Genomic DNA, 21,584 nt, shown 5'->3' on the forward strand with positions numbered 1-21,584 from the left:
TGTCCGTCACACCAGTTTAGTTGTAACCACCCACTTCAAAGATGGAGGACGATATCTCAGACTTGAGCAGACCACAAATGTACTTGTTTGGTGAGCTCTCTTTTTCTGGCAAACCTGAAAGAAATTCGGTCGCACAATCAGTTTTACTGTCATGTTATCATGCACAAATAGCCATTTAATATTTTTAGCTAGAAGAAGATAGCTAACGTTAAATAGCTGCCTGCCCCTACAGGCGCCAATTCAGCTCTTTTGTTAGCTAGCCGAAGCAAGGCATGGATGTAGCTACAGCAGCTATAGCAAACAGTAAACCCCCGTATCCCAAACTATTGCATGCATTTGTGTATTTTGTTCAATACAAGTGCAAACATACGGTTAGTTACACGTTGCGTGTATCGTTTTCCTCAGGTTGTACCCTCAAATCGGACAAACAGGAGTTCAAAGTTGACGTAGACGACGATGATACGGAGCAACAGCTGTCACTCAAAGCAGTAAGGAAGACACTTTCTATTGACTTTCCATTTTAACTTAGCATCACTGACGGGCATGTTTTCAAGGAAAAGAACACGATGGTTAACTAGATGTATGAAGTAGCAGTTTGTTTAAACGTTGAAAACGTGAAATGCATTGTTGAAATTATAAGTAAATGTAGCCAGAACTTAACGTAACACCAGTAACGTGACGCATGCAGTGAGGTCACAATTTAGGCAAACCTCAGTGTGGGTGCTCAACAAAAGTAGGGATAAAAATAAATAAATAATCCTTAGTACTAATATTTTCATGTTTTATGTTCCTAAGATGTACATCCAGTTCAGTTTTGAGGAGTTCATCTGTAAAAACAGGAAAAAAAGCCATTCTTAAATATTTATAAACCAAGTTAATAATGGAGATCACCAATCACAAATCCTTGGTAACCAAATGAATGTTTTTCATGGATTTGCTTGCCTTAGTCAAAGAATTTTTTTCCAAATGTGAAACAAAGAAAAGCAAGAATCCTTTCAACCCTAAAATTAGATCCTAAAAGTCTTGGCTCTGATTTCAACAGCTGTACCACAAAAATGTTTGATACCTTTACTGAAATGACAGCTAATAGTTTAAAGGTGCTCTAAGCAATGTCACATGTTTTTTAGGCTACAACATTTTTATCTCCTCACTATCCGCTCAGGGGACAGACAGGCAGCCAGCGGATAGTGAAGAGATGATGTGCTGTATGTGACAAAAAATGTTGTAGCTTAAAAAGCGCGTGACATCACTTAGAACACCTTTTAACTAGTAAAAGTTTAAATAAACTAATTGTTTCAGCACATACAGTATAATAGATCAAAATGAATAAAGCATTGTCAAACTGGGACTGTAGTATTCTACTGGCATTTACCGGGTAATGAAGAAATTTACACTCACCGGCTACTTTATTAGGTACCCCATGCTAGTAACGGGTTGGACCCCCTTTTGCTTCAGAATGCCTCAATTCTTCGTGGCATAGATTAACAAGGTGCTGGAAGAATCCTCAGGGAGTTTGGTCCATATTGACATGATGGCATCACACAGTTGCCGAGATTTGTCGTGCACATCCATGATGCGAATTCCGTTCCACCACATCCCAAAGATGCTCTATTGGATTGAGATCTGGTGACTGGGGAGGCCATTTGAGTACAGCGAACTCATTGTCATGTTCAAGAAACCAGTCTGTGATGATTCCAGCTTATGACATGCGCATTATCCTGCTGAAAGTAGCCATCAGAAGTGGGGACATATGGTCATAAAGGGATGGACATGGTCAGCAAATACTCCGGTAGGCTGTGGCGTTGCAACGATGCTCAATTGGTACCAAGGGGCCCGAAGAGTGCCAAGAAATATTCCCCACACACTGACACCACCACCATCAGCCTGAAAACGTTGATACAAGGCAGGATGGATCCATGCTTTCATGTTGTAGACGCCAAATTCTGACCCTACCATCCGACTGTCGCAGCAGATCGAGACTCATCAGACCAGGCAACGTTTTCCAATTTCTATTGTCCAATTTCGATGAGCTTGTGCAAATTGTAGTCTCAGTTTCCTGTTCTTAGCTGAAAGTGGCACCCGATGTGGTCTTCTGCGCTGCTGTAGCCCAGCTGCCTCAAAGTTCGACGTACTGTGCGTTCAGAGATGCTTTCTGCCACCTTGGTTGTAACGGGTGGTTATTTGAGTCACTGTTGCCTTCTACAGCTCGAACCAGTGGGCATTCTCCTCTGACCTCTGGCATCAACAAGGCATTTCCGCCCACAGAACTGCCGCTCACTGGATGTTTTTTCTTTTTCGGACATTCTCTGTAAACCTAGAGATGGTTGTGGGTGAAAATCCCAGTGATTAGCAGTTTCTGAAATACTCAGACCAGCCCTTCTGGCCCCAACAATCATACCACGTTCAAGTCAGTCAAATCACCTCTTTCCCATACTGATGCTCGGTTTGAACTGCAGGAGATCTCTTGACCATGTCTACATGCCTAAATGCACTGAGTTGCCGCATGTGATTGGCTGTTAGAAATTAGTGTTAACGAGCAGTTGGACAGGTGTACCTAATAAAGTGGCCGGTGAGTGTAGATCCTTACTGGAGGCAATAATCTTCCTAGAAAATGTTAGCAATGAGGATGCAAAGACATGGAGATGATGTTGAGTTGTATAGATTCAGCTGCGCTGCTTTTCCAGGTGTGTCTGGGAGCTGAGGCTGAGGATAATTTTCACATGGTGGAAGTCGAAGGCCTCACTTATGATGGAAAGACGACCAAAGTGCCACTGGCTGTCCTGAAACCGTCCGTCCTGCCTTCTGTGAGTGAACTGATAGCATTTTGTGACGAATTAAAAGGGTTTCTCGGGTGTATAAGTACAGAAAAGGCACATCTATGATGATATATATATATATATATATATATATATATATAGTTCATAATGCCTATTTTTGAGTTATTTTTTTTTTTTAAGCAAGTAAAAGAAAAATAGCTTTCAGCCTCTTTCATGCTTAATGAAATGACAAAAACTAAAAAAGACAGCTCATTTATACTATGGAGCATACTGAAACCAGTAGTGTAGAATGTAAATGCCAAGTCTTCATCCTATTGACAGGATGCATAATTGTATTAGCAATGATACAACTGCTTATTTTGTTGTAATTGTTATTTGTTCTTGTCCAGATGAGTTTAGGGGGATTTGAGATCACGCCTCCAGTTACTTTCCGTCTCCAGTCAGGCTCTGGACCAGTTCACATCAGCGGGCAGCATTTTGTTAGTGAGTATTAAGGAAACAGTGCTGCTACTGCCTTTACTTCTTCTAGAATTACAGACACACGCGTATAAAATATGACTCAGGTAACAGTTCACCACATCTTTAAAATGAAGTCCTTACCTACTCCACGCTCCAGTGTGTCAGTCAGATGGACAGTGAAGTTGATGGAGCGTCGTTTTATAGACCCTGAATTTATAAAGTGTTCATTATATTTCCTCAGACTTTCATTTTGTGGTAAACATGTTCCTTCAGGACTTGCTCCTTTTTTGGTGGGACAAACCAATAACAGCGAAACACATTTTCAAGTAGAAAAACACTGCTACTCTTTTTACTCTTACTAATCACAAACATTGATTTACTAATGGCTTCTAATACTACTGCAGTGACTAATGAGGAGATAAAGAAAGATGTATTTCTAATTGTTAGAATTAGCATTTCACTGATTCAATGAGTGTGTTTACATGCACACCAATATTCCACTATTATTCGGAATATTACAATATTCCGAATTTGTTACAAGTCATGTAAACAGCATAGTCCTATTGGACATTCCAAATAACAACTTTTATGCGTCTCAATCAGGATTTTTACTGCAATTTAAGCCCGGTTTATGGCCTCATGCCTGTTTACAACAGAAGCAAGAAAACAAGAAGGAGAAACAGCAACTTTTAACAATTATCAAAGACTTGGATATCAACAGGTTTATGATTATGCGCACACATCGCTATGCCAATCTTCTAAAAAAGCTGGTTGAAGGAATGAAAGAGGGATGCTGTGTGACATATCCTTTTGAAAAAAATTGAATTTTGCACGGCTACATGTAAACGGTAATATTAAGGGAATATTCACTGACGGAATGTTGTCTTTTTCGGAAGAAGGGAAATAAGCGGAATATTATGTGCATGTAAACATAGTCACTGATGACAAATATCACTCTCTGTTTCTAATAATGTTTAACAGTGTACAAGGGTCTGTCCAGGTAAATCCGAACTAAACTGAAGGCATCACTGTGCAGTGCCGGTAACCTTAATTTTGCTTTGTAGGTGTGAAGGATTCAGAGGATGAAGAAGAGGAGAACAACACATCGCCAGTGAAGCGGCCTGCAAGCCTGTTATCGGGGAAAAAGCCTCCATTGGTAGGTACCTCAGTGTGTTCATTTAAGCTACATAGCTGCCTTCAACTCTGGGGGTTGAAGAAAGTTTGAACTTTACTCAAATCCTGATGTATCGTTTTCCTTTTGCGTTTAGATGATAACATGATTAAATGAGGTTTAATACGGCTTCTCTGTAGAAGTGGCGCTCATTTGCTTGCTGCTCATCTACTAAAGAAATATATAGAGGAAACACTGCATGTTGCCACATTGAGTGTAAAAATGTCATAATCATAACTGAAAACATTCTATATTGTTATTTTGTCATCTAATGCTAATACCCAAACAGAAACTGTAAACTCTACTCTACAAATCTCTAATAGTGTTTCTGACAAAAAAACATGATTCATGTTCATCATAGAAAAAACTAAAGATGGATTCTGACGACGATGAAGACGACAGCGATGAGGATGATGATGAGTAGGTTTTTTAAAATTTTATTCAGATTTTTTTAAACGATCATTGCTTAAAACACCACGTGTCTGCCTAAATGTTTAGTCATATGTACAGATAATTTAAGTTACCTGTTTTTCTTTTCCTTCTTTTTGCAGCGATGACGACAGTGAAGAAAATGGTGTGAAGCCCGAGAAGAATGTTGGAAAAGATCTCAAAAAAGTAAGCCTGGTCTTTTTTACTTGTTCTTTTTCATAAATGGTGTTAAAAACGTGTAACTTTGATCGCACCTACTAAAACATGATAGTAGCAGCAAGATACTTCAGGGGCACCTCCCCTGGGGGGGTCGGGGGACACAGACATGATACACATATCTTTTGAATTCAACGTGACTTACACTTTCCAATGATAGGATTATCTAATTCTGATGCCCATTGCAAATAAACGCATATATATCACAGTAGAAATCTATGGAGAAAAAAAATCAGGCAGTTTGTAATATTCAACTGGATATTGGAGTATTGATGTATACTTTTATGCCAGGGTACACAATATCTTTATGTGTTTACCTTTTAAATGGACTGTATTTTACAAGGGGTGGCTGTGGCTCAGCGGTAGAGTGGTTGCCTGCCAATCGGAAGGTTGGTGGTTCGACCCCCAGTCCCATGTCGAAGTGTCTTTGGGGAAGACACTGAACCCTGAGTTAATCCGTTTTAATTGTATCACTTCTATCACAAACGAAATGCCGTTGTAGCTAACCAAACTTTAATTTATTTCCTGTCCCCTGTTGTCCACCAGGTGTCAGAGTAGCCAAGGGCTTGCCCTCAGTTTTATTTGTGTGAAAGGAATTTCTCTGTGTTGCTGCTGTCTGCACACTCCCCTTTTGTCTTTACCACACCATGTAAACTCCGGCACACTATATCCTATAGTAGCATTTCATTTCAGAAGGCCCTTCCCATTCTTGCACTCGTTGACCGTCCACCTCTTTGTATGAGACAAAACATGGAACTTTTTCATCCTGTTTGCTTATGTACCCACCTGTTTTCCATGAGTAAAACACAGGGTCTGTGTAGTGTAATGATTGGATTTCTCCTCTGTAATCTACTTGAATTCTCACCGTCTCACCAACAAGTCGGCATGTGTTATCCTATACACACACACACACGCACACTCAAAGGTATATAGAGTGTACACACTGTAGCCATGTACACTTACTGTGAAATATGTAAATACACATGCATACTTGCTACAAAAATGCACACGCTCTGCGAATATTAACAATGCATCTACAGTACCAATGCAGAGAGACTCACATCCCCCCGCACACGCACACGCACACGCACACGCACACACACACACACGCACACACCCACACACACACACACACCAGTTATGGGAAACATCTTCCCTCATTTTTCTTTAACACTGCATATCTTTGTCCCTCTGTCATCCCACTGTTAATATGAATGCTCCTTTTTATCGTCTCTCATGCCATTTCAGCTTTGCACCTGGACGTTGCCTTTGAACACTTGTTTTGCGTGTTACCACAATCATTTGCAAGTGTGTGGGTACATGTGTGTATCTGTCTCATTTTTTACTTCTGTGTCTGTTTGTGATTTCTTGTCTTTTTTTTTTTTTTAACGGGCTATCCAAGTGCAATGTGTGCCAGGCAAAGATCAAAGCAGGGCAGATGCGCGCATACCTGCAACGTGAGCACCGATCCTTGCCTCAGGGTCAGATGACAGCTGAGCATTTCTGTCACCTGTTGATTTATTCTGTTGTCTTCTCCTCTAATACCTCTACCTCCTTCTCCCCATAGCCCTCCCCTCCATGACCTTAATCTTTTTCTTCACCCTTTTTCTCTTTATATTTGTAATTATCCTGTCTTCTTCTTTACTAATGAAAGCACAAAACTCTAGAAAGTAGGGTTTGGAACAATTACTATTTTTTTTTTTGCGCATAATTTTTTCCAACCTTTTTTTTTTTGTTGAATTAAACTTCATTACTGTTTTAAGTATCAATCAAAATGTGTCCATAGCTTTGTGTATGGATAGTTTTGCCTTCGGATGCTTGGTCAGATTCATATATTTGATCTAAGCAGAGATTATTAACATTAAAAAGTATAAAAAAAAAAATAAAAAAAAAAAAGTCAAGCCCCGAATCTGAGCTAAATTTTAGGCCATTTTTACACCTGTAGTTGGTTTCCTTTGGTACGAATGAGTTGATGAGTTTGTAAACTTTGATTTCCCCTTGGTTCAGTTTTGTTTAACACATAGAAAAATCCATGCAAACCAATATGCGTCCTTACAAACCACGCAACGTTCACTCCGTTCATTGGTCGGATGTGTCTGGGGCGGGAGCTAATAAATACAGGAAGAAGGTCCTGTGTTCTGCATATTTCTTGCATCTCCAAGGTCAAACCACCTCATTTCAGTTAAATAATCAGACAGTGTTCTCACAAGTGACGTTACTACGTCTGCTCTGGTAACCGAGACTTCGCCCTGCACTGTGCCTGTCTCCCATGTTAGCAGCGGCTGGTTTGACCATGGAAATGCTAGTTATTTCTGCGTGAGAAACATTGCAAGTAGCTACAGTGTGCATGATCTGCTGCATCGCAGATTGCCACCTGACTACAAGAGCTACCTCAGATTTGCAGACTACGCATCTGGTGCAGTTCGAGATTGGGCCACGTTCTCATCACAAAGGAACCGCACCCGAGTTCGATTGATGTTCGCTTTTGGTGCGCATCCCAGTGCAATTGCTGCATTCACACCTGATCAAACAAACTGCAACAAGGGGGAAAACAAACTTGTGTGAATTACCGGAACTAAATAAGGCAGGTGTGAGAACCCCCTTAGGTTCAGCTGAAAGTGTGCTTGTGTTTTTTTTCCAGAGTGATTTTGATGTTTCCCGCCCTTTTGTAATGAGCAAACACATTTATTAGAGTTGCATAATTTTCAATTCTGGTTTGGACCACAGCCTGAGGCATGTGGTCGAAGTTTGAATTGCAGTTTGACAGCATTGCCATGACAAGTCAATCTTACATCATTAATTGAGACAATTATCATAATTTTGGCAACAGAGCAGCCTTGCAGTGCCAGTGTTGGCTTTGAGACTATAACACAGCCAGTGTTAAGAAAAAGATATAGCTGAGTTCAGTTGTATTTAAGAAGACACTTTTCCGTCAAAAACAGGAAAAGGACATCATGGTTTGAGGTGCTGAACATCTCGGACTGCTCCAACTCAAGTCTTGAGGCTGCTACGTCTTGTGTACAGTATTCATCGAGACTGCAGTCATGTGACTTCCAAGTAGTCTAACAAAGAACATGACAATGTCATCAAGTGGGATAATGAGAGTGAAACTGAAACAGTTTATATGCTAAGTGTTTCAGTGTGTTTGTGTTAAATGAGTCGAATAAGCAGATCCGCACTACAGCAGTGACAGGTGTCTAACCTTTTTGGCAAATCTTTTCAATTCTAACCTCCATTCTAATCTCTCTATCCAAACATCTCATGAATAACACAATAACTCTGTTTTTTTCTTGTCACATGCCATAAATTGTCACAAAGTCTACACTTTCTAGTCTTTTACTACTACACTTGGTGGTCAAAACAATATGATTTAAGCCATTAGTTAAAGGAGAGAAGGACATCATCTTGTGTAAAACTCTTTAACATTAAACTAAGGTGCATCTATGAAGGATTAAAAGAAAGGAAAATGTTTCTCTACTTTTTGTAGGATAATATCCCTCTGATTTAAAAAGGAAAAAAAAAAAAAAAAAGTATTCTGTGCAACCACATTGGAACAGCCCTACAGCTTCTTGTATTGTCAGGCATAGATTTAGGAAATAACGTGTAATTGCCTTGTAGCAGTTATGTCAACACAGGCAATTACACTTCTAGCCCATTCCAAAGAAAGGGTTGGTGTTCAGGAAATGCAGGTACTTGCCTGGGCTATTACAAGGTAATTACACAGGTGACTTGAGAGCAATGGCAACCTAGGAAGGCCTCCATTGTGGAGAAGAACAATGACAAGTCATTGGGGTACTAAGTATCTGATCAGTGACAAATTGCCATGTATGTCTAGTGCCTCCTATGTAATTTCATGAAGCGCTGGTGCTTGGAGGTGATTTCCGTTGTGATTACATAGCAAATCAGGTTTATTTGCAGTCATTTGTTTTTTACCAAAATGTTTTTAGGATGTGTTAAATCCTAGTCATGAGTGAAAGAACCTGATCCAGGGTACAAGCGGCCGAAATGGGTTTCCTCAGGAGGGTGGCTGGCGTCTCCCTTTAGAGATAGTGTGAGAAGCTCAATCATTTGTGAGGAGCTCGGAGTAGAGCTGCTGCTCCTTTGCGTCAAAAGGAGCCAGTTGAGGTTGTTCGGGCATCTGATAAGGATGCCTCCTGGGCGCCTCACTAGGGAGGTGTTCCAGGCACGTCCAGCTGAGAGGAGGCCTCGGGGAAGACCCAGGACTAGGTGGAGGAATTATATCTCCAACCTGGCCTGGGAACACCTCGGGATCTGGTTAATGTGGCTTGTGAAAGGGAAGTTTAGGGTTCCCTGCTGGAGCTGATACCAGACAATAGCAATAGCTGACGAAGATGGATAGATGGATGGATGAACATTAGGAGCAATGGACAGCCACATATAGCGTCCAGGGAGCAACTTTGGGTTCAGTGTCTTGCTCAAGAACACTTTGACATGTGGACCTGGGATCGAACTACCAACTGTGTGGTTGAGGGCCCACCCATTCCACCCCAACCACCATTCCACCTCTGTCGTAGTTTTTTTTTTTTTGCCGAATGAAATATTTTGTGTATTCTGTATTCATGTGTTGAAAATGCTTTTATCAATTGTCTACACATCATTGTTATAATTGTCTTAAGTGAAGAGAAATAACGTAACACCTCATGGCAAAAGACGGAAAAGAAGAAAATGAACCGCAACTGCAATTACACTTCTAAAAATGTGGTTTGCGTTATTTTACAAGCCAATTATAATTTGTCAGCTATAAAAGGCTCTGCAATTAGAGCTTTGATATGGGACTTTTCAAAACAACATGACATATCTTCCAGAGCCCCAACAAGGCAAAGTTATTTTAATTTCCAACGTAACATCAGGAGGAATAGTCTGACCGTCACACATTGACAAAAAGTAATCACTGTCGCAGTTTGAAAGTAACCAACAGGGATAATATGGTAAATACTGTATATACACAGTATATAGGGGGGCTGTTTGCTTTGGTAATTGGCCAATGACTAAACCTTTGTACAGTGTTGCAGTTTTTCATTGTCACTACAAAGTTAGTCAGGGTACTTTTTCATGAAGTGTTAATTACATACACAGCTGCTTTTAACTTCAGTTTGGTGCCCCTGATGTCATCCCACAGTTGTATTTTTTTACTATGAATAATTTAGTATATACTTTCTGAGCTGTAGATACAAAGATGGAGAATTGTGCTTGTTTTTGTTGTTACTCCTTTATATATCAATATTTAAATGCTTCATGAGCATTTCTGTAAAGCAGACTAATTAATTCAGCTGTGTCCTAAAATCGGGTCTTACTGGAGATGTCTTATTCATACAGGTTTTTTTTCCCCCTTGCTTTCTCAGAGCCAAGAGTTTTCAGCAAAGAAGCCCAACAAGACTGTGGTTAAACAAAACTGCCCCGCAGGAAAGCCGTCAGGATCAGCGGTCAAACCACAGATGAAGGTAAGAAAGGCTGGATTACCTGCTCAGCTTTTACTTTTGATAATTTATTTAGAAAAGGCTCAGCTATTAGGTTCAACTAACTAATAACTAGATTTGTCAGCACTGTTTATTGGACGGGCAACACAGGTTTAAAAGGTGCAATGGAGTGGGACATTTTTTGTATTTTATTATAATTGTATTTTTTCAGATTTTAAATCAAATGTTTATTTAGCCACACAGAAAACCAATAAGTGATATCTCAAAAGTCTATATTGTATTCATATTGCACCCTTCCCTGTAAAATGACCCTTTTATTCCTCATCCTAGGCCCGTTTTATTTTTGTTTGTTCATACTATACTATAGTATGCATTTATCAGCAAATGTAAAACTTTGGACTTTTTTGCAAACAGAAATGAAAACCCGATATGGCCTGCAAGAAAAAATAGACCAAAACCTGCTAAATTCCTTCTGCTCAAACCTGTGCCTGAAAAGACGCAAGGTGTCTACGACCAAGGGTTTCACAATTTAAACATGCCAAAAAAGAGAGAAAACATACTTGGAGAGCCTTCCAATTCCACAGCCAAGGAATGTGATAAATGCACATTGCAATTAGCTCAACCTGATAGTTAATTTCTTGGATGGAATGTCCTGGACAGCCGCCTCTCAAACCCCACAGCTTGAACTCTGCCTCTCTTTAAGCAAACACACCTGACCTCTAAACGGGTTCCCTGGGGCAGGGTTTAAACCTGTGATCCCTTGGCCTGACCCTGCCATCTTGAGTTGCAGCCACCTTTGATGCCCCCCTAACTCCCTGTAGCATACTTACAAATCAGGGAATACAAATTGGCAACCTCCTCTTAAAGTTTACAAATTTCATGGGGCATGTTACTTTGATAAAAATGACTTGGACCGAATTCAGAAAATGCATTATGTGTTTGCATAAATGCTGGCTCATTGTATGGGAAAACGTATGTGAAAGGCACACCATCTCACACATTCACAAACCCAGCACACATAAAAAACAAAAAGTAATTTCTTGTCTGACGTCTTGATAGAAAGTAATTTTGAATCATGTTAAACACTAAGCCACTGGATTGCTAAATTCCTGTGACGAGAAAGCTGTTACCCCAGGGCCAGGGTTTTTGGTGTGTGGGAGAGTGCAGAAATTCTGTAGTGGCCGTTGTCCGGACATAACACTGTGGCTCTTGAAATGCACTGGGGGACTAGCCAATGGGCAACTGAACCCCCGAAACCATCACGCCAGTTTAACTTTGTGGCCCGTGGTGCTTCAACTGCCCCCTTCCCCTCTCCACGTGTACACAACAACTGTTCCCTCTCTACAACCTCTTCACACCCCTCACTTCCTGGACACACCTTCTCCCAATTGCTCTCATTACCAGCGTTTGATGTCTGGCGCAGCTTGCGCTTCCAGATGCCCCTGAGGAGCGAGGAAGCAGGCGTGGATGTCTGTTTTTTCTTTACTAAATGCAGGTGACTGGTCATTAGATTGGCTTGTCAGATCTGTTGCCAGTACCGCAGTTCTCACCTCTCGCTGCTCGGCATGTCGCTGCAACTTCTTGCTTAACAGGCTCGAGATGAGAACCAGCTAACTCGAGATGTGCTGGTCTGAAGTAACTTTATCTTGCAGCTGGTGTCTTTTGATTGATGAGTTTGGAGAAGTCGATGCCTTCAAGCTCACGTCACAGTGGTAAATTATATACCACTTCAATCAGGCTTATCCCAAAAGGGTGTGAGTCATTGTTTTAGTCGACTGACTGACGTGTGTTACAGCAGGTGCCTACCTTGTTAGTGCTTATTTACTTTTCCCGTGAGTGTAAGAATATTGGCTTCTACAGTATCTATGGCTCTTATGACTGAATCTGTTGTGCATGAAAAATGTCCAAAAGACCAACTCCTTTACTTACACTTACAAGTCATTGGATTAAGTCCCAGTTGTGACCTGACATCGTCCCAGACAAGGGCCTCTAATGGCGTTTTTCCACTGCTGGTAACGGCTCGCCTCGGCTTGATCGCACGCTCGGCTCGCCCGCCCATTCTATGTTCGTTTTCCATGGCAATTGCGTAAAGCCTGAGCGTGGCTGGTCACTATGCAACGCGTGATGACGTAATTTTCAGGCGACTCACAACAGCACGTCGCTACTCGCCACAGCCAAAGAAATGTTTTGTTTCAAAAGAAGCTGAAGGAAGCAACAAAAATCACCGCTAAAAAAAACGGGAGTTTGGGAATTCTGACGGAGTTCAGACGTCGACATGACGGTTGTTCGCCGACACAACAGGGTAAGTTAAGTTTCCTGGTAACGTTAGCTAACATTTGCATGTGTTCAGCGTCGCAGTCATATTTACTATACGCTATAATACTGAACAACCATGATTACACACAACATGACTGATGCGGACTGTTTGTGTTTAGAGCATTCACGCTTTGTAAAATCGCCGCCGCAGAACGTCGGTGGGCGATGTCCGACCGGTGAAACCTCTGGTTCTGACTACTGGGCTTCGTATAATCTGTATGAGAGTCACGGACAGTCTTATGACACGACTGGGATGCATCTGGGACAGCAGAGCCAGGGGGGACACTGTCACAGGGTGCAGAGGAAGAAGACCGGGATGTTTGGAGGGTTGATCGCTACTTGAAAAGCTAAATAAAAACTTTTGTTATATTTATATATTTATTGTCTTGTTTTTTAAAGTAACAGTGTGCAATATTGGAAACGACATGAAGCCGCTATAGCCCAACAGTTGAAAAGTGAGAATAGTGCAGAGAGTGGATAATCTGTCGGTGTCGGGCTAGATTTTTTTAAATGTCCCGTTTGTTCTGGACACACACTCCGCCTCTTGTTTGCTAACAACGCAGTCATAAGTGACGATTCTCTCCGACCAACCAGCAGTCTGCAGGTACCACGTCACCTTTGGTATGCCTCGGCTCGCTTGGAACCTCGACTGAGGTAGTACTAAAAAAAGTACCTGGTAGCAGGTCCCAGGGACTTTTTTTGTAATGGAAACCCAAAAAAAGCGAGTAAGCCTTGGCGAGTCGAGTAGATACCACGCAGTGGAAAACCGCCATATAGCTCTCATTCTAATGACAATTACCATCTCTGGACAGACCTGATGGTGTCACATCATGTGTTTGCAATGAATTAAAGACAAGACACTGTATCAAATGATGGCGTGCTTGTGATTAAGTTCTGTCTCGTGGCATCTGTAATCAGTGTCTGGTCCAGATGAAAAAGCTTGCTGGCGTTGTGTGTTTATCAGCTGTTTCAGGTCCACAGCTGTCCCTTGGAAGTAGAGAGCTTCCCATAAATAATAAATATGGAGGACATTTGGCTGGCTGAAAGCCAGCAGCTTATGTGCTCTTTTTTCCACCCAAAGTGCGCTATGTGTGATTCAAGGTTGTCTTCATTTTATGTCTTTTGATCTGTGCTATAAAATGCAGATCTCTCGGGGACAGGGACAGATGACTGCATTTTTTAAACTAGAGAGATCATTTCTCCAGTTCATTCCACCTGTTTTTAACCATTTAAAGTCTTACCCTTGTTTCCAATGGCAGAAGGTGCTTAAAGTGTCAAGAAGGAACACATGCCATTTGTTGACTGCTTTTATCTAAACAACCAGTTCTAAATGTAAGAAGTAAATGCAACCAATGTAAGAAGTGGAAAATTGTTAGGAAATCCTGCTTTACAATTTCACCTATCAGTTCCTGAGATACTGTGCTTAATCCTACATCTAACATTTATGACAAATCAATCTTTATGGCAGCCTATATCTGGTGAAAATAAACCAAGTTTTTGCATTCAACATATTTTGGTTTAGTTCCTGACTCAAAAAAGATATATAACTAATTCAAACCAGTAAGTAGTGATCTAAATAAAAATTGTTAAAATCTGAAACATAAGAATTATACCAAACTTACTTACAATGCTTGCTATTTCCAGTAGGAATAGATACCTTTTATCCTGAAATGATCCGTTCCATTCTCCACACACTGCTGCTTAACTGCAGTGTAGAATAATATGTTGTTGGAAAGTAGAAACGATCATCAACCATAAAGAAAATCAATAACTGGCAAATCATTTGCTCATGAGGTTTTGCTGTTTTTTGACTTACAGGGTAAAGAGTTGCTTTATGCAGGGCTCCTCTCTCCTTTAAAATGTGTCTGGCTATCAATGAAACCCTGCAATTTCACAGAATTCCACACTGGCTTTACATGTAGGGGCAAGCTTTGTGGCTTGTGTAAAATGCAGTCACAGCAAATGGCCTGTGCTTGTGTGTTGTTGTTGTGTCACATTCAGACACTTCCTAATCGAGGAACTCCGGGGCCTCGACTGCCCAGGTCTGAACACACCTGTGGGCCTGCTAGTTCAATGTTCATGTTGCTCTCTTCTTTTGTTGCGATAGCACTTATGTCACCAAAAATGAAAATAGAAGGGTTGCTTGTGACTGTATTGTTATAGTCTTGACCATACATGTTGAACAGAAAAATAATCTTTTCATGTGGGAGTCATTAATTTAATGTCAGCATAACCGTAATTGGAAAAACAAGCACAACATTCATTGCAGTGTGTTTTATTCCTATTTCAAGGTAAAAACACGTTTGACCATTTGTAATACTCATTGGAGAGTCAGAGCTTGCCCTCTCCTGCTTGCAAACAATAAAAAAGTAATTTGTACCTGATGTATTTGTTTAAAAGAAAAGATGGTGTAATTGAGATAGAATTTGTTGTCCTTTTCCTTTTATCTTCTTCCAGCTGGTTGCCTACGCCAAGTCTGTAAACACAGACCCAGACAAAATGGGTCATGATAGAGCTGTTGTCCACACTGCCCTGTTGGTCAGCAAAAGGATTCATAACTAATAAGTTAGCAATTGTACAAACAAGAAGGGTTCACAAAGGTTTACTCAGGTTCAGCAAAAGCTGAATCTGAGTAAAAGAAGAAACATTGTTGCCTAATATGAAGTTATCTCTTTATCTACATCTCTATAAATCTCTCTCTATATGATATATCAATCCGTGTTTCTTAACTAGTTGATATATTTTTCCAGACACCTGTCCTAGGAAAAGACAAAACCCAGGCTGGCCCATCTAAATCTCCCCCTCTGACTGAGATTAAGAAGAAGTTGTCAACGGCAGCCAAGGAGGTAAGGCTGTCATCCTCTCTTGCAAATTATTACTCTTATTTGAATGTCTGACGCCCAGTTAAGATGATGAATTAATGGCCTTTTTCATCAGGGAAAACCACTACCCAAGACAGAGCAGAAGTTTGAGAATTTTGTGAAGAGTTCTTTTAAAATCTCAGACAAAAATGTAAGTAATCATGAGTCATTTGATATATTATCTGTATATTTATTGATTGCACATGGGTTTGAGAGCCCTGATTACGAGGCATCTGAGATTAGTCTTCATTTTTTTCTAAGTTTTACATTTTTACCTTTTTTGATCTTACATCAAATGTGCAATTTATATCAATTTCTCAGCTTTTTGCTTTTGTGATATACCCATTTATTCTCATAAACAGTTAACAGCGTTGTTTGGTTTGTAGCCATGGGCACATTTATATCAACCTTTATTTCAAGGTTTAAGTGCTTTTTGCCATGATGGATACCCAGGAATGCATTATTGTTCCTCATACTGTCCTCATACGCTGTCCATTATGCCTCAAAAGTCTCTCCAGCACAGTGTGTTCTCTTTGAATTATTTTCATTTTGTGTCTTTGAGATGGAATGGGAGTACACCTGCCAAGGCAAACTCTTTCTCAGTGATTTACTGGAGTGTGTGTCTTTTGTAGCCTTAATGAAGGGACTAGTGGTATGTGGATGGTACCAGTCTCTTTCACATTCAAGGCCTTTGACCACCCCAAAAGAGGGTTTTTCTAAATGCAGTACTTAAATCTTTTCTAATGCTGCTTGTCATTTTAGAAGAAAAACAACTGCCCCTGCACATTATTTTGCAGAGCTGGAATTATTCACCCAAACCCCTTTAGATTTTCACCTCAGACTAAATACTTCTAAGCAGTGTGTCATAAAGAAAATCTGTCTTTTTTTGTATCAAAGCATCTGTAAGTAGGCAGCCACTTGAAAAGGGCTATTTGAACATTCATTTGTGATTGCATTGCCGTGTTAAAATGTGAACTTTACAGTTATGAGAGCAGGTGAAATCTCTTTAGACCAGCACGATGGCTGGGTGGACATGGAAAATTGTGGGGGTGGAGTTGAATTGGGGAGAGCTTGTTGATCTCAGTGTATAGAAACATCTGTGGAAGTGCTTTGGTTTCATCAGCCAAGGCTGAGATCTGTCAGACCTGGAGCACCTAGTCATATACTCTGGTATGTGCTGTTGCCCCCACCCAGCCCCTCGTCATTCCCCTACAGTCCCATCTAAACTCAGTGTTCCCACAGGCGAGAAGCACAAAAGCATGTTGTAGTAAAAGTGAGTCATATGTCTAATGCTGTATATCACTTCATTTGGAAGATTTATAATTTCTTTCTTTCTTTCTTCTGTTTTGTTGTTATCCCTCTCTCCACTTTCTGTGTCTTTCTCAGGTGGTCAAGGATCTTTGGAGCTTTGTACAAACACTGAAGATTGAGAAGAAGTAACAAGCCTTGTACTTTGTAACATTTGTATGTTTTGCATCCTACAAGACATTTAAAGGCACAGTCAGCGAGATGTCCTACTTGGCCTTATGTCATCATGGCTAAATATTATTTGGAGTGAACAGAAGGACTAAGTGCTGAAAAATGGGTAAAGCCATTGATGACTCAGGTGTCATCGGGTTTTAAGATCCGAAGCACCTTCTAGAGCTAGTTCGTAATTCACTCACAAACTCGCTCATTCACGTTTAGCTGTCAACTTCATTGCATGCCAATCTGCACCACCTATAGGGAAAGAAAGTAATAGCACCACCAATCAGGACCTACAGATGTCTTTGCAGGAAAGAAATAGCTGCTGCAATGTTAACACTTGCGCCACCTGCAGGCGATAAATGTTGCACCTGCAGATTTTTATGGTCGCTATATATAACATATTTAAATTGGCAACAACATAATTCAAGTATTCAAAGCCAAGGCAGACAAGACAGAACCTAGTCAAGTTATTCATTGCTAATAAGTGTATGTGGCCCCTCTGTCCTACCCTTTTTTAAATAGTATTCTTTTTTTACCACAAGGAGTAGTTAAAAAACAAACATTTTCATAACTTGCCAACGAGGGCTCTTTGATGTAAAATATAAATCCTTGAACAGCAGCTATAAAAATGAAAGCAACTGCAGGAGGTGTAACTGTCAAATTACAGAAGCTATTCCTTTCCTTGCCTGAAGAAGGTGAGAGGCATGCCTTGATCTGACTTTCTTCACGTATACTCGGCACCTGTTGCAAACTGCTGGTGCTATAGCTCTGCAAAATGATGATATGGGCTGAGCCCGGTGTCAGGTGCTTCACATCCATGACACTGTGGGTCCTTCTTAATTCAACAATGCAATAGGAGATATTGCAGAATGTGCCTTTAAATATCTTTACTGTAAACTGAGATCAATCAGAGTCCCATTTTGTTTGAATTTAAGCAGTATAAGGCTGACAGCTGATACAGGGGGACAATGTCTAGTTTTGTTTTGTTTTTTTAGGTTCTGACTGGCTTTACAAAGCATTTTTTAGCTTGCAAAACACTTACAGATTGTACTATCACTTTGTCTGGCATAATTGCTCTATACATATTGTACAGGAATTTGTCAGTAAGTCAATACAAGATTCTTTTTTAATTGTGTCAGTCAGTTTGGTCATAGCTTCTACTGCAGCTGAACATGCAGTCATTAGTTTTTAAAGTTGCCCAACAACACCAAATGTTATTTTTTTTCTTTATGTTTTTAAAACTTTTCAGTTGAATAGTGAAAACAAATACTAGAATCTGTAAGATCCAAGTGCGGTTGTAACATTGTGACCGTTGCATATCGTTGCCAGTTAATCTGAGTAAATGTCCAGGAACACACCTGACATTTCTGTATGAGAGCAGTGTCATTCTTCTTTCTTTCAATGCTTTCAACACAAATGTTGTTATGTTTATGTTATCTAAATTTGCAGAACCTGCCAATATTGCAAACCTGCTGACTAATTCTATTTCAGACGGCATTTTCGGGAGTGGGAATTTATATCAAGCCTGTGAACATCTGTGATAACCTGAGGTTTTCTTTACAGTGATTGCAAAATCTGTAGTAAAAAAATATCAAGAGCAGTACACAAAACATTGAGTATTATGAGCTCTATAAAACCCACACAGGTGCGTAGACTAAAATGCTTTTCTTTAAAGTAATTTATTTACATGATGCACAAAAACCAGGCAAAAGGATTTCTAACTAGCTCCGGGACTATATTTACGATGTGGTATTTGCTGTGTATTTCTGTGTACTCTAATGCACTAAAAACTGGTTACAAAACTATGTTCAATTCAATTTTATCCATAGTATCAATTCATAACAAGACACTTTACAGATAGAGTAGGTCTAGAACACACTGTAATTTACAAGGACCCAACAATTCTAGTAATTCCCCCAAGAGGAAAAACTCCTTTTTATAGGAAGAAACCTCAGACAGAACCAGGTTATCTCATTTATTACAACATAATCATAAGGCATATATCATAATATTTCATTAGAGTAACATCACGTCACCTTTACAGAAACCCCATAAAGAACTCAACCCCATAATTGTTTGCACTCTTGTATATCAGTGCTCTAATGCCAATAAGCATACAATCACTCTGTGCTTATGTGTTTATGATCCTGTATAATGCCTTTTTATGAGCCAAATGTTGGCAGTTAGATACCTGCTTTAACTAATTATATTGCTTGGGTTTACCCTTCATGTTGGGAAATTCCTTAGCTGTAAACTTTACTTCCTCAACTAATTTAGGTCATTAAAGTTGCCCAGATAATTTACCTCTGTAGTGTCCTCTTTGTAGAGAGGTTTCAGTAGAAGCAGGTTGCAATTCTTATGATTTAGTTTTGGTTGCGTATGATTTCATGGCAGTTGTTCATTAATGGTTTGTAATACTTGTATCAAATTTGATCTACTCTTTTTCTGTGAATACATCTCTTGCTTTTATTTAACAGTACGGCAGCTGAACAATTTTTTTTAAGTGAATGCTTAATCCGCCCTTGCTAATAGGTGATTCTGCAGCTTGGCAGTATTGTTGTGATCTTTATTTGAAACATTCTGTTCTAGTTTGGCATAGAAATGTTTTATGTTGAGTGTAAAACCCCCTTTTAAATGTGTGAAATACTGTCTTGTTTTTATGTTTTATGTTAGCCCTGCTGTTGGTCATCTTTAGGTTGTCCAACTTTTTATTGTGTAATTTGAAAGCCAGTCCCTTCATATGCTCTAATGTGAAAAAAGAGAAATTGTGGTCTTTGACAATAAACTGATGTAGGTTTAGGGCACAATGTGGTTGAAAATTGACAAAATACAATTAGCTCACAATGCTATTAGCATGATAAAACATCAAGTTTATAGCAGCATTATAAATGTTTTCTGGATTTTGAGTAGTACTAGTAAGCATCAAATTATGTTTCAATCCAATGACCCTTTGTATTTTCTTTATCCATAATTTTGCCTTGTATCTGTGTCCTGATGTGGTGAGAGACATTTTCAATTGACAAGAAACAAGGCTTGTACGGATTTACTGTGTATGTCAATGCAAACTAAATTGTAATACACTGTACTATTGATATAAGTACCGGTAGATGATTTCTTGGCTGACTCAACGTGTTGAACAAAATTGCATTTTTTCCGTTTAGTCAAATTTTATTGATTAGTTTATGCATGACTGCCAATGGTAGATATTCAGTCATTCATGGTTTAATGAGATAAACATCAATCGATTTATTTTAATCTCCCTGTAACATTTACCTGAATAAAGTAAATTCTAGCTGTTTTTGAGTCATGCATTTTGAAGTTTTTTTTACTGTTAAACCAGGGCAAAATATCTGAAATATTTGACCCATGGACACCACTGGAACACATTATCTGTGAATTCAACATTAAAAAATATGTCCAGAACAAAGGGATAAGTGAAATGATGATAGATTAAGTATGTTTACAGTTACATTTTCAGTTTTCAGTCTTTCTTGGGGTCAGGGTTTGGGTAACTAAATCCCTTTTATTTTTCCTCTTTTGAAAAGAGGTGGATCCTCAATAACAGCTAACCTGTATTCTTGAGACAATGGAAGATACAATCTACTGTACTTTGAAGAGTGGACTACAGGTGCGGCTCAGAGGGACAAACGGGACCAATGTGAGTTTACATGCGGTTATTGATCAATATTGGAGATCGATGCAAAGCCGCCATGACCAAAGGACTAGAAGTCAGGCATAAACTTCAATGATTGCTCTGGTTAGCAGTCTGGTTAGATTGCTCATCACTACATGGGCTGTTAAGGTAGATTTGCAATACTTGCAATTTGTTCACCGTTGATCTATGTTGTAAAATTCCACACTTGTAGTTTTTACTAGTACTAGTAGGATCCTAGTTTCATGAGTTAACCACTGGTGTTAAGCAGTTCGTCAGCTATTTGACTGCATTTTTTGCTGGTTAAACACACTTGGTGTACAAGTTGATACAAATTTTCTTCTTAAAACCCACTTGCACAGTTTTCACTTAGATTCTGAAATTCGCCAATGGTTTTCCATTTGGGATTTGTTCTTAGGTACGAACACAATCTATGCACACTCCGATGCAGTGCTGACATGTTCGTGGAAAATTATTTATTGCATTTCTTTAATTCTACAGTTGTATAATTTTTTAAAATAATTTTATAAATATTTTTCAATGAATTATGGTATTTTAAAATAAATACTACGCTAACAATTCAATGTATACAAGTTAATGTTAATTGGGAACCATGCCATCCAATAATTAGTGATGATTGATCACGCTATTTATAGGTCAAAACTAGTCCTATAATAGCACCCTAGGCCTACTCGCACAGTTGCACTGCTGCTGCAAGAATGTTGCATATCATGCCCTGAGGAGCAACCACATCTTAGATTAGATAGATTAGATTATACTTTATTCATCCCACAACGG

General features: G+C 39.6%; 1 protein-coding gene across 3 annotated transcripts; it reads left to right on the forward strand.

Annotated features, from left to right (window-relative positions):
• npm1b (nucleophosmin 1b) lies at positions 1–20,432 on the forward strand. Of its 3 annotated transcripts, XR_004333716.1 has the most exons (12): positions 1–90; positions 406–488; positions 2,685–2,804; positions 3,167–3,260; positions 4,301–4,392; positions 4,769–4,827; positions 4,959–5,022; positions 10,416–10,514; positions 15,557–15,652; positions 15,744–15,818; positions 17,054–18,940; positions 19,081–20,432. XR_004333716.1 is itself a non-coding variant. In XM_032527385.1 (11 exons), the coding sequence occupies exons 1-11, from the start codon at positions 42–44 to the stop codon at positions 17,105–17,107; spliced, it is 885 nt and encodes a 294-aa protein (XP_032383276.1). In that variant the 5' UTR covers positions 1–41; the 3' UTR covers positions 17,108–20,432. The 3 variants fall into 3 exon arrangements, 2 of the variants coding, with proteins under 2 accessions (XP_032383276.1, XP_032383277.1); XM_032527385.1 differs by having other exon boundaries at positions 17,054–20,432; XM_032527386.1 differs by having other exon boundaries at positions 25–79; positions 17,054–20,432.
• Positions 20,433–21,584: the final 1,152 nt, after the last annotated feature.

Source organism: Etheostoma spectabile, chromosome 10 (assembly GCF_008692095.1).
Source record: "Etheostoma spectabile isolate EspeVRDwgs_2016 chromosome 10, UIUC_Espe_1.0, whole genome shotgun sequence".
In the NCBI taxonomy this organism is placed as follows: domain Eukaryota; kingdom Metazoa; phylum Chordata; class Actinopteri; order Perciformes; family Percidae; genus Etheostoma; species Etheostoma spectabile.